Genomic DNA, 14,142 nt, shown 5'->3' with positions numbered 1-14,142 from the left:
AAATTGTTTTCATATATGTTGTTTCATGCATTAAAAAAATTAGTTTAGTAATCAAACGCAAATTCAATAGGACAAATATATAATAAGCAATATATATATGTGATGATTTTAATTTACAACATAAAAAACTATAAAAGTATTATATTTGGCATAATTATACAAAAATTTGAATATGTGAGTAATATTAAAATATATAATAATTATGTAAAACAAATATCTATATATATATATAAATGTTAAAATATATACCCGCACGGTTGTGCGGGTGGAAATCTAGTTTTTTTCCTTAAAACATTATTTGTGAAGATTTTTTTCAAGTTTTGTCTAAGTGTCATTACCACACTCATTTTGAAAGAAAAATGATGATATGCCTCAGTTAAAAAGATGACATGACTTCCCTCTAATTATGACATGTACAAATTTAAAAGTAAATACTTTGATTTTCTTGTAAGATTATTATTTAAAAAAGATAGTTATACAAAATCTGACTAAGTACTATAAACGTAAAATACTTATAATTATTATTAACATTCTAAAATATTATAACTTTAAATATAAAAGTATATTAAAATGAACTTTTGATAAAAATAGTAAATAATTTCGTATAATTATTTATATTTCATCAAAATTAATTATAAATGAATTTTAACAAATAAACTATGAAAATTTTGATCCAAATTTAAAATTTTACGAATAATTAAATATTTAAATTATATATTAATCCAAAAATATATAGATTATTAATTGAGTTTTCAATCTATTGAATTTATATTGATTTAAATGTTATACAATAATTGTGGTATGATGATTGTTGATTGCTAAGTCTTATATAAAAATAAATATATATATTTATATTTATATGGTAAAAGAAATTATATTTTAATATATGTTTTTTATTTTAAAAGATTTATTTCTACGCATGTCGCAAAAAACCAACTAGATAATTGTATAAGCACGCTCTGAATATCTCATAAACATTATAAGACAATTTTTTTTTTCTTGCTTAAGTATCATTACCACATTCATTTTGAAAAATAATGATGACATGTTTTAGTTAAAAAGATGACATGACTTCTCTTTAATAATGACACACACATCTATATATATTTGATGGTAAATACTTTGATTTCTGGTAAGATTCTTAAAATAAGATAGTTAAATCATCTGATACATACCATAAACATAAACAATATTTATAATTATTATTAACATTTTAAAAAATAATATACCTTTAAATATAAAAATTTATTAAAATTATAAAAGAATTTTTAAAAGTTAACTATGATAATTTTGATCAAAATTTTTAAAATAATGAATAACTAATTTTTAAGTTATATTTGAATCCAAAGGTATATAGATGTTAGTCGAGTTTTTAATCTATTGAATTTATTTAGATTTAAATGGTGTACAATAATTTTTATGTGATAATTATTGATTTATTGAGATAAATAAAATAAACAATATTTATGGATGTAATAAATTTAAACAAAAGAGTATACTCAGAACTATAATTTTAAATATATAAATATAAAATAGATTTAATTGTTTAGTTTAACTTAATTATACTTAACTAAACTAAAAATTAAATATTCTTAAGTCAAACCGAAAAGTAAATAATAATTGATCAATTTTTTAATATAATACATTATGATTTATGATTTTATTTTTTATTTTTAATTAACTTAACTAAATGAAATTATATATATATTTAAAGATTTATTTCTATGCATGGCGCATGACACCAACTATTTCTTAATAAATTAAGCAGTTAAAATGAATCCTTGTATTACTCAATTTCCCTATGTAAAATTGAATTTACTTCTGTATATGTATTCTAAATCTAAAAAAGATTATGAAGCAATAACTACATCATTGCTTGCAGCTCAACTTGTCCTCAACTACATCATAGGCACATGGCTAATAAGACAGTGAAAATCATCGAGAAACTGCACAACTAAGTCATTGGCTAATCAGAAATAAAAACCGGTAAAGTCCAGTGACAACTGGAACAAAAATAATAATGGTGACGAGAACTCTCAAGCAGAAAAGAAGGAAGTGGATACCACCAGTTCTTGCCCTGTAGTTCGACAAACTTGAATCCTAAGAGCTAGAAGCCCGAGAGAATAAAATCTAGTCGCATCCAGTAACATCTTTTATATGAATCCTCATATATGTTAACTACAAAAAGATGCGAGAGATCCAATATAAATCCTCATATCATATTAAAGCAAACACATGCATAAAGTAACATTACTCAGAATTCCATCCATACATTTAGCGTGGATTGTAATTTCAATTTAGGAAATCAAAATTACAACTCTAGGCATGAAACTCAACAAGATAAACTAAGAATTGCTCATAACTACTATAAAGAACCATCAGGTAATAAATTGTCAGATCCATGGTTACCTTCACTTGATATTTGTATCCAAGGAAGCATACAAATAAATGTAAACATTTTAATCTTTGTAGGTAAACTGTACTCAACAGAAATCTTTGGAGTCCAAATATCCCTATTTAAACAACTGGTTCTAATCATGTGAAGAAATCAGCTTCATCAAACCCTTGATCATACGTTCCCCATAAACTGTCATGGAGACTCACTACCCTTTTGTTGTTATATATTGCATGAAGCTTTGGTTTGGAATACAATAGCACAACCTACAAAAAGATACTTATTAAGTTATTATAAGATAATACCAAGCTTAAAGGCACAACCTTAACCTTTATGCTTTTAACAAATACCCAATTACAAGTGTAAGTACGAGAAACATAATAGAAGGATTGAGATCAATGAACATGGCAGCCTATTATTGCTACTTGCCATAGATTAAAAGGAAACCTACAATCTACAAGATGCAGAAGTAAGGCAAGAAGAATACCTGGAAAAACTTGCCTCCATATTTCGTCGATGGTGATTGCATCATCTGATTGTATGGTGAGCAAATCTCGTAAGTTGTTAACCATAGAAACTGAGATAGAGAAGATATATATTTTAGATTAATGTTTTTAGTTGTTTGGCAATAGGATTACGTTAGTTTTAGGATTAGCTTTAGAATTATTTAAAAATAAATAAAATTAAAAATTTTGACCAATGAAATTATAAAAAAAAATGTTTTCAAACTGTTTGTACGAGTGATACGTCATCAAAAATCACTTCTCAATTAATATATAAGAAAATTTAGAAATAATTAAAATTAAATATTAGTTACTTGATTTGATGATAGTAAATATTTACTTTTTTTAACCTCAGGGTACAAACCGAATACCGAATAAAATTTGTTACTTGATGCTTTTATTCTCTTTAAAAAATATATTATATATAGATAAATATTTTGAATTTAAAAGAAAATCATATATAAAATAAGAAATTAGTTACGGCTTCAAATAAATAAAGAGCGAGCCTTACTCGAAAATGGTTGGCAAAGTCAAAAATCACCGGACCTTCTTCTTCTTCTCCGATTCGGTGGCATCAACGCCCAGAACTTGGATACGATCTCGCATCTCTATACGCTATGGGATGTGCTGCTTCTCTTCCAGGCAAGTTTTCTTCTTTCTTTTCACGCTTCTCTGTTTTGTTGAATTCATCCCATTAGTCTTCGATTATAAGAGAGAAAATAACTTACCCTCGAGACCAAAGGCGAAACCTTTGGGGTTTAATTAGAATCTTCACGAAATTTAGGGATCATTTGCGTTAATTTAGGGGTTTTTGCTGATTCATGAAGATGATGTGTGTGTGTGTGTTGTTTCAGACAGGAACTCTGGAGCCTTAAACGGTCTTAGCAGCTCAGAGAATGCAGATGCTAAGAATCTACGCGTAAAGGTGCGAGCCTTTGTGTTTAATTTAAAGCTCTTGTTTAAGAACGTTTGGACTGAGTTGAATGCAGTTAGTTTTGTTAGGAGATTCTGGCGTGGGTAAAAGCTGTATTGTCCTTCGGTTTGTGCGTGGTGAGTTTGATGCAACATCTAAGGTAAGTAAGTCAAGCATTATTATCTTGTAATACTATGTGGCATGTGAGTGAGAGTATTAGAGTTATATTCTTATCTGTCATTGAATCTGAAAACTATCCAGGTGACTGTTGGAGCGTCGTTCTTGTCCCAGACAATAGCCTTGCAAGACTCTACCACGGTGAAGTTTGAAATATGGGATACAGCAGGGCAAGAGAGGTGTTAAAACCCTCCCTCACATGTAGATTTGTGTGTGTTCGTTATAGCTTAATATGTACATGTTACACTCGAATTATCTTAGGTATTCTGCTCTTGCGCCACTATACTACCGTGGAGCTGCAGTTGCTGTCATTGTGTATGATATAACAAGCCCTGAATCGTTTAAGAAAGCTCAGTATTGGGTTAAGGTATGTTTTCAAGTGGTGCTCTCATATGATTTGAATGACTGAAGCATTGGACTTTGCCCTTTAAATCTATAACAGGAACTGCAAAAGCATGGAGCTCCGGATATTGTTATGGCTTTGGTTGGTAACAAAGCTGATCTACATGAAAAAAGAGAAGTACTAACCGATGTGAGTTTTTGCATTAACCTAGATTCAATAGAACATTTTGTTACCACTTACACTGTTCTTGCTTCTTCTTCAGCCAGCGTGTATGATATTTTCAGCTCTTTTAACAGGATGGCATGGAGCTTGCAGAGAAGAATGGCATGTTCTTTATTGAGACGTCAGCCAAGACAGCAGATAACATAAACCAACTGTTTGAGGTGTGCATTTCTTTATGGCCACAGGTTTTTTGACCAAATGTCTTGTCATCCTGCATTAATATGTGCACTTGGTCTTATCTTATAGGAAATTGGCAAGAGGCTACCTCGTCCTTCTCCTTCCTCATGATTTGGAATGTTGGATCATCGTAAGGGAAATGCAAACACTCTTGCCCCGACTATACTAAACGTTCCATACTTTCATGTAATGTCTAAACGGTGTTAATCTGTTAAAGTGTGTTGTATAATGTGAAGACTTGAGATTGGAGAGTAAATGAACCTGGAAAGTGGAAAGCCAAATTAAGCAACGTTGGGGATCATCACGTTAGATATATAATTGTGTTTCATCAAATAAGAGCTGTGAGAGATAACGTAGCAGCCAGATATCCAGGGCAGGTTCTGAGATTTTGGGGGCTGTGGCTATGTATATGTAAAAAAACTTTCTTTATAAATTTAGGGCCTAAATTTTTTTTTTGAAACCTATTTGTATGTAATTATTTTCAAAAACTTTAGGGGCCTGTTGCGAATGTTTCACCTAGCATGGTCGACCCTGCAGCTATCTATAGAGAATTCTCATACCTAAAGAGAATTCATCATTGGCTCAACACTACTTGAAATATCCTCGTTTCTTTTATGTTTCTCTTTCCTACCACCTCTCACTCTTATAACGAAACGAGTAAAACAGCTAGACCACCTTCACTTTGTTTCTCATCACTGAACATCCTATTCATATATATCTTACGAGTCATAATAAACCGATCACGTGAATTTTTTTAATCTCAGTTCATAGTATGTGTGTTTGAGAAGTCTGATGAGACTATATATTTAAGAGAGAGAGGAAGTATTAATGATACTAGGGATTAACCCGGGCTACGCCCGGGATTTTTATTATTTTTCTAATTTAAGTTGTTAAATTATTTATATTTAAGGTATGATATATATATTTATATAAATGTTAAGATGCATGTCATAATTAAAATTTATTTTTAAATTTTAACACGTTAAATTAACATATTTTTTACTATTTAAATATCTTTTTTGTAATTTTGTTGGCTATCTAGTTATCATATTTAGCAAAACTATCCGTTGAGTGTTGAAATAAATGTTTTAGATATTTAGTTAATCTGTAGAGTATTTTCGGATCGACCACATGCTCAACAATCGATCCATCCGTAAAAAATGGTCGATCTCCTTGGCCAGGTAAGTACAATTTTAGCAAAAATATCTTTGATTTTCAAATATTAAGTATATAACTATTCTTTTGAATATTTTTTTTTTGAATTGTATTTTTTGATTAAATTATTGTATTATAATGTTTATGTAAATATTTTTTGATGTTTGAATTTGTGTTGTTCGTATACTTAACCTAGATGATATTGATGTTTAACAATTTATTGTTTTCTGGATATAGAAAATAATGATATATCAAAACATATCTAATACTTGTTAAATGATAGTATAATGTAAATTACTTCCATTATTTGAAAATAACCATTTGTTGTTTTTATTTTTGTTTTTAATCAGAAATTATTTTTATTTAAAAACATCATTCATATATAATATAATAGTTTAAGTTTGGAAGATTAATCTATATATATAAATTTATGTATATTTAAAAAAAAATAATTTAAGATATTATATATTGAGTAACTGAATAAAAGCTGAATTTCTTATCTTGAAAATAAAATATTTATAGTTTTGTCTTCATGTTATACTCACCAATCCATAATTGATATTTATAACTCAGTATGTTTTTTAAAAAACTTAGTTTTAAGTAATAAATAAATTTAATAAATAAAATTCATTCCCTATAATGTGCTGTAAACTATATTTAAAAACTCTCTAAAATTATATTTTAAGCATAATATTACTATTATTTAATTTAAGTTATTTTAAGCATAATATATGCTAAACCATCTTAAATTATATTTACAATAGGACCATCCTAAACCGGTTAATAAACCAAAAATAATACTAAACCAACATGAACCAATACCTGATTCGGCGAGGAAGGAAGTGTTTCGGGATAAACGCTTGAATGGTTATTAACTGTAATGGTTTGATCATGAAAGAGTTAGTATGAATATTAACAATAAAATTATGGATTAGATTAATTTAAATTTGTAAGAATATCTTTGAGTCTAAGAAAAGCAATTCAATTCCCATGAATAAGTTTGGCTTTTGGAAGTTGCGGGTTTTCCAACAATGAATCCACCTAACAAAAAGTTTGTTGTTATAAAAAATCTCCTTCAAGGTCATTAAAGGTTTTTGGGACGGCAAGATTTGATGGTGGAACCATTTTTTTTGCTCGAGTGCTATGAAGTTTTTTTGATAGTGTGAGGTTGATGTTGATAGAATAATGAGTTTTATAGAGACTTTCTTGATGTAAAACTATATTTTTTTTGTTTAATGTGGTATTTTCATTTTTACATAATTTACTACCATTTTAAGATAGATGTCCATTTTATTTAATGTACTCTTTCCATTTTTTTGAAAACTGTGCAATTACTTATTATTGTATATATAATTCATATATTTATATATTTATAATATTTACTTATTATTTATTTTTCTATATATTTTGTATTTCTCTTTCTTATATTTTATATTTTGTTAATATCTATATTTTATATTTTAAGATATATGTTTAAATTTTAATGTATTTTTCCATTTTAATGTAAAACGGCAATGTTTAATAGAAGAACTGGACAAATTGTCAAATAGTTATATTTATGTTTTTTTTCTTTTTTTTAAAATGGTAATGTTACATTATGGAGATAAACCGTTTTTTTTTTGTGAAAAATGTTAATCTTACATATGTTTAATGTTGTTTTTCCATTTTTTATGTTGTATGTTTACATATTATTTTTAAAAATGTAAAATAGTAATTCTACATATGTTTAATGTAGTATTTCCATTTTTATGTTGTATGTTTACATATATTTATTATTTTCGAAATTATATATAATGTTTTTTGAATTTTTTTATAAAACGGTAATGTTACGTTATGGAGATAAGCCGTATGTTTAATGTAGTTTTTTCATTTTTTATGCTGTATGTTTAAACATTATTTATAATTTTAAAAAATTAGTAATATTAAAATGTAAAACTATATTTTATGCCACGTGTCATCTTTCGGAAGAAGTTTTTTTTGCTTATGTGGACGCTCTATGGAGCCTCAAGGTTATATAGCAAATTACATGAGTTCATGGGTGTATCTACGCCAATTACTCTATATTTAATGTAGTATTTCTATTTTTTATGTTGTATGTTTACATATATTTATTATTTTCGAAATTATATATAATGTTTTTTGTTTTTTTTATAAAACGGTAGTATTACATTATGGAATTAAGCCGTCTTTTTTTTTAAAGTGAAAAATGGTAATTTTACATATGTTCAATGTAGTTTTTCTATTTTTTATGTTGTATGTTTCATATTATTTATAATTTTTGAAAATTGGTAATATTAAAATGTAAAACTATATTTTATGCTACGTGTCATCTTTCGGGAGAATTTTTTTCGCTGATATGGACGCTCTATGGAACCTCAAAAGGTCCCTTTTATTGGTAATATTACATTATGGAATTAAGCCGTCTTTTTTTTAAGTGAAAAATGGTAATTTTACATATGTTCAATGTAGTTTTTCTATTTTTTATGTTGTATGTTTCATATTATTTATAATTTTTGAAAATTAGTAATATTAAAATGTAAAACTATATTTTATGCAGTATTACATTATGGAATTAAGCCGTCTTTTTTTTTAAAGTGAAAAATGGTAATTTTACATAGGGCAATTGTCAATAATAGCACCTTTTAAAGTTTATGTCTCAAAAATAGCACTAGAAGGAGAAAGTCACAAAAATGACATTCATTAAAGGGTAAAATATCTCTAATACCCTTGATTTAAAATTAAATAAATCAACAAAAATAAAAAAAATAAAAATAAATAAAAATTAAAAAAATTAAAAAAGAATTTTTTTATAGTTTCAGATTATATGTTTTCAGATTCGAAATTTTATAAAAAAATTTTGAAATTTTTTTTTTCGAAATTTTTTTTTATTTTTTTTTTCAAATTTTCTTTTTATAATTTAAAAATACTTTTTGAAACTGTTTTTAAAATTTTTATTTTTTATTTTAGTATTTATTTTTTATAAAATTTTAAACCCTAATTCCAAAACCTCACCCCTTAACTCTAAACCCTAAGGTTTGGATTAATTAACCCAAGGGGTATAAGTGTATATTTACCTCTTTAATGAAACCTATTTTTGTGACTTTGAGCCTTGAGTGCTACTTTGGGAACAAAAAGTTGGTTTAGTGCTATCCTAGTCTTTTTCTCTTTTACATATGTTCAATGTAGTTTTTCTATTTTTTATGTTGTATGTTTCATATTATTTATAATTTTTGAAAATTAGTAATATTAAAATGTAAAACTATATTTTATGCCACGTGTCATCTTTCGGGAGAATTTTTTTTCGCTGATATGGACGCTCTATGGAGCCTCAAAAGGTCCCTTTTATTGGTCATATTACATTATGGAATTTAGCCGTCTTTTTTTTTTAAAGTGAAAAATGGTAATTTTACATATGTTCAATGTAGTTTTTCTATTTTTTATGTTGTATGTTTCATATTATTTATAATTTTTGAAAATTAGTAATATTAAAATGTAAAACTATATTTTATGCCACGTGTCATCTTTCGGGAGAATTTTTTTCGCTGATGTGGACGCTCTATGGAGCCTCAACCGTCTTTTTTTTTAAAGTGAAAAATGGTAATTTTACATATGTTCAATGTAGTTTTTCTATTTTTGATGTTGTATGTTTCATATTATTTATAATTTTTGAAAATTAGTAATATTAAAATGTAAAACTATATTTTATGCCACGTGTCATCTTTCGGGAGAATTTTTTTTCGCTGATATGGACGCTCTATGGAGCCTCAAAAGGTCCCTTTTATTGGTAATATTACATTATGGAATTAAGCCGTTTTTTTTAAAGTGAAAAATGGTAATTTTACATATGTTCAATGTAGTTTTTCTATTTTTTATGTTGTATGTTTCATATTATTTATAATTTTTGAAAATTAGTAATATTAAAATGTAAAACTATATTTTATGCCACGTGTCATCTTTCGGGAGAATTTTTTTCGCTGATGTGGACACTCTATGGAGCCTCAAAAGGTCCATTTTATTAGTAAGGATTATGTGGTTACATAAGAGGAGAAGCTAAGATGATACAATGTTACAAAAACTGGGTCTTAACTCTGTGACATCTATAATGGGCTTATAAAAAGAATGGCCCAGTAACAATAAATTACAAAACGTGACTGATGCTCCACCGTTTTAAACCTTAAAGTTAGGGTTTCTGTGTTTACTCTTCAATGTCAATCTATCGACAGCTTCTCTCTCTCGTGAACTCACCAACCACAAAATAGTTTTGAAGGTTAACCTAGTTCTTATCGGTGTGAACATTGATCCTGAAGTTAGTTGAAACAACGACATGATGATATCAAAACTTCCAATTGATTTGGTGGAGGAGATTCTTTCTAGGGTTCCACTGAAATCTATAGGAGCAGTACGATCTACTTGCAAAAAGTAGAACGCTTTATCCAAAGATAGAGCTTTAGAGATAAACACATAAGCAAAACATCAAGGGGAAAAGAGTTTCTTATGATCACGAGAGATCATAGGGTTTATTTGATCAACGTCAACCTTTACAAAACTCACGTCAACAAGTTTGATCTATCCGTGAAGCAAAGCGTACACTTATCACTCGAGAAAATTCAGGTGAAGTAATATCTATAAGGATCTATCAGTGCAATGGTTTAATACTATGTGTATTGAGAGACATACGCAATATGTTTGTGGTTTGGAATCCGTATTTGTGTAAAAGAAGATGGATCAAGTGGCCTAGTGGCCGATTTGAAGAAGATCAGATTGCGTTTGGATACGACAATTCCTCTTGTGGTAGCTTCAAAATCTTGATGTTTTGCTATACTTATAATCAATACGATAATTCGTAATATACGATTCTAACTCAAACTCATGGAGGGTAACTGATGTTCCTGATGAGACTTTAGATAGCTTTGGTGTGTTTTAGGTATCTTTGGTGTGTCTTTGAAGGGAGATTATTACTCGTATGCTAGAGATCAGGAATCACATGGTTTCTTATGGTGTTTTGATTTTAAAAGAGAGAGGTTTGGACCGCGTCTGCCTCTGCCAGTTGACCCTAGTATTGTGCATGGTGTGTCTCTGTCTACGGTTAGAGAAGAGCAGCTTGGGCTGTTAGTAAACCGGTCCGATACGTATAAGATGGAGGTTTTGGTTACCAATAAAATTGAGCCAGATGCTGTTTTTTGGACAAACTTCCTCAAGGTTGATATGAATTCAGTAGGTAAGTATATCGGTTCTGGTAGTTTCTACATTGTGGAGGAGGAGAACATGGTTGTGGTTTTTGGTGGACGCAAGAGAATGTTTAGAACTTGCATCGTTGGAGATAATGGTTTTTTTTTTTATCAACTTAATTTCATTAAAACTTAAAAAGGGTTTAGCCTATTACAAAGCCTATATTAGAATCTGAGGCCCGGTTCCTAATAAAAATAGAAGCAGAGGTAGGATCGCGCAGGACCTTCTTCGCCAACCGATCGGCATCCCAGTTATCAGATTGAGAGTAGGAGATAGAGATAAACAAATCTGAGAGACTTTTGATATCTGAGACGACACCAAAGATCTCTTTATCCATCAGATTGCTATTGATCGCAAAAAAAGGATCTTAGAAAATGTATATACATACAGCTTGAGCCATTTGTGGCCTCTTATGTTCCAACTTCTGCGCAAATCATGTGAGGACCAGGTTATGTGTGTTAGACCGTTTACATTTTCGTTTCTGCTTTCATGTTGCTCTTTGAAAAACATTAGTCAATAAAAATGTTGTCATTTTTGCTCACTCTTCTATCTGCAAAATATCATAAAGAATTAAGAATGAGGACCGTGCCTGTCCATTTACATGTTCTTTCAAACAAGACTATATATAGTCAATGAATAATCTCACCTCTTCTATGCAATATAATCAAGAATTAATTTTATTTCAAATTCACAAAGACAGGTAACCATTCCTATGATTTATTTACTTGTGTTCATCTCAGCAGCCATGGCTTCCTCTACTCAGTTTGTTATAGCATCTTAAATTTAGAAGTTGAGATCTCCATGCCCCGCTACTCCCCCCCCCCCCCCCCCCCCCCCCCCCCCCCCCCCCCCCCCCCCCCCCCCCCCCCCCCCCCCCCCCCCTTATGATCACTCTCTGAACACCACTTTTGTTAGAATATGTTTCATTCTTGTCTGAATATATGAAATTGGCAAAGATGCTACCTCTTCTCTTTTGTCAAGATTGGAGCGTTTGGATTACCTTCAAAGTAAAGCATTACCCTTTTCCTGACTAATCTTTTTCATCTTTTCCTGACTAATCTTTTCCATACTTTTATGTACTGCTATTTTAGAGAGGACTTTTTGTAATGTTTAAGCGATCTTTCGCTCTGTTTAAGTGACATGTATATTATATCAAACATTTGAGGTCGAGAACATATGAATCCTGGAAAGTGGAAACTGGAAGCGAATTCAAATGAAGCAATGATATGGACTATCCCATATGTAATAACATATTTGCACACCCGCATGGGTTATGATTTTTAGTATTTTTTTTCTAAATTATTTAATGACATTTTTAAACATATAAGTTATTTGGATATTTTTAGGTTCGTACGAATTTTTTCCGATCCAGAAGAATCCGACTCGAATCCCATCCGACAATTTATAATGTCCGAATGGAGTTTAATTTTAAAATCCAAAAAATCTAATATCCAACAAACGATACATACTCAAATGGATACTTGAATGCCATGTTTAACTGACTCTGTAAATATATATAAATTTTTTTATGTTAACCGGTTTAGATTTTTTTGTTACAAATGAAGCAATTTCACAAAAATCTGTGAAATTGTTACAAATAGTGTCGAATTATTATATTAAAAAAATTAATGAAGTAGTTAGGAAGACTGAAAAATAAGATGTAAGGAAACACTTAAAAACAAATAAGTTATGTTTTTATGCTTATAATAAACCATGAGTTTTCATGCATCATGCACATAAATAATAATTTTAAATATAAATTTCAATATTTGAAAAGAAAAATTAAATTTATATTTGAACATTATTTTTTATATTTTAATTTCAACGGTTTGAAAAAAAAAACATAAACGTTTGCTAGTCTTATTTATTTTGATTTGGTTTAACTATTCTAGTTTGATTTTATTTAGACTTTAATAAAGTTAAAACTGCATTTTATTTAAAAATAATTTTAATTATATTATATTATATCTAATGATTATTTATTTAAATATATCTTATCATCTAGCTCTATATATATATATATATAAATTATATAAGACATGTTTTTTTTTAAAAGGCAAAGGTTTTAATGGTTTTCATTTTGTCAATAGTTGGAAATCATTATGAAAATTAAATGTTAAGAGATGTTGAGACAGTGTACACATACGTCCATGTCCAGATCACTTTGGGATCCACTCTATAGTCTCTATTGTTATTGTTCATATGAAGTTATGGACCATATATGTTTTGGACTCGCTTATTGGTGATAAAAGCATCCGGAATGTGAAACCGTTTGTGGTTTATTTGGACTTGATATTCCATTTTACCTATGAGATTAGAGATAACCTCTTTTCTTCTTCATCATCTTTTTAAGTTGTCTAAGACATTTTTGATTTTTATTTTGATGACAATAGTTAAACGAAAAAAAAACTTTTAAACTGATACGAAAAAAGAGAGGAAGTGGAAACTCAATGAGAACAGTATATTCAATTGAAAATTTGAATTAATATGTATAAAATGTCAATTATGTTGTTGTTATATAAGCATGATCAGGGAGAGATGAACTTGCCCTTTATCTGCTATGGACAATTCTTTTGCTCCATTATATGTTCCAGAAGTTGATTTTTATTCAGACGTAAGCTGAGATGCTGATCCAAACTACGAGAATGATATAATGTCAATTAAATTTATTATTTTATCAAACACTTTGAAATATATTATTACCAAATATATGTAGATTTGTGTTAGTTAATTAAATCAACGCCTTGCATGCTCGCGTTAAAGCTAAATATGCGTTAACTAGATTTCTCAGGTACTCTGCACTTGCGCCATTATATTACCGTGGAGCTGCAGTTGCTGTCATTGTGTATGATATAACAAGCCCTGAATCTTTTAAGAAAGCTCAGTATTTGGTTAAGATATGTTTTCAAGTGGCTCCGTTTCCTAAATGGTTTTGGGAATTCAAGCAATAGCTTCTGAACTATATAACCGTATCAGAGTATAAAACTATGTGATTTCTTGGACCCATATGATTTAAATGACTGAATCA

At 28.9% G+C, this 14,142-nt stretch overlaps 2 protein-coding genes and 1 long non-coding RNA gene across 3 annotated transcripts in view; 1 reads left to right on the top strand and 2 right to left on the bottom strand.

Annotated features, from left to right (window-relative positions):
• The window catches only part of LOC103863213, a 743,758-nt gene that overhangs the window by 89,645 nt on the left and 639,971 nt on the right, over positions 1-14,142 (bottom strand). The gene's annotated exons all lie outside the window — the stretch shown is intronic.
• On the bottom strand, positions 2,199-3,012 carry LOC103863202. Its single transcript, XR_631919.3, has 2 exons — positions 2,883-3,012; positions 2,199-2,661 (listed from the first exon to the last, which is right to left on the bottom strand). It is a non-coding gene; the product is annotated as an uncharacterized LOC103863202 (long non-coding RNA).
• LOC103863200 (ras-related protein RABF1) lies at positions 3,399-5,194 on the top strand. The gene is made up of 8 exons (XM_009140959.3): positions 3,399-3,540; positions 3,753-3,823; positions 3,888-3,971; positions 4,073-4,167; positions 4,250-4,355; positions 4,431-4,520; positions 4,628-4,714; positions 4,800-5,194. Exons 1-8 carry the CDS (start codon positions 3,516-3,518, stop codon positions 4,839-4,841), a joined length of 600 nt encoding a protein of 199 aa, XP_009139207.1. The 5' UTR covers positions 3,399-3,515; the 3' UTR covers positions 4,842-5,194.

This window comes from Brassica rapa, chromosome A04 (genome assembly GCF_000309985.2).
Source record: "Brassica rapa cultivar Chiifu-401-42 chromosome A04, CAAS_Brap_v3.01, whole genome shotgun sequence".
Classification (NCBI taxonomy): domain Eukaryota; kingdom Viridiplantae; phylum Streptophyta; class Magnoliopsida; order Brassicales; family Brassicaceae; genus Brassica; species Brassica rapa.
This window is presented reverse-complemented; position numbering and strand designations above follow the sequence as displayed.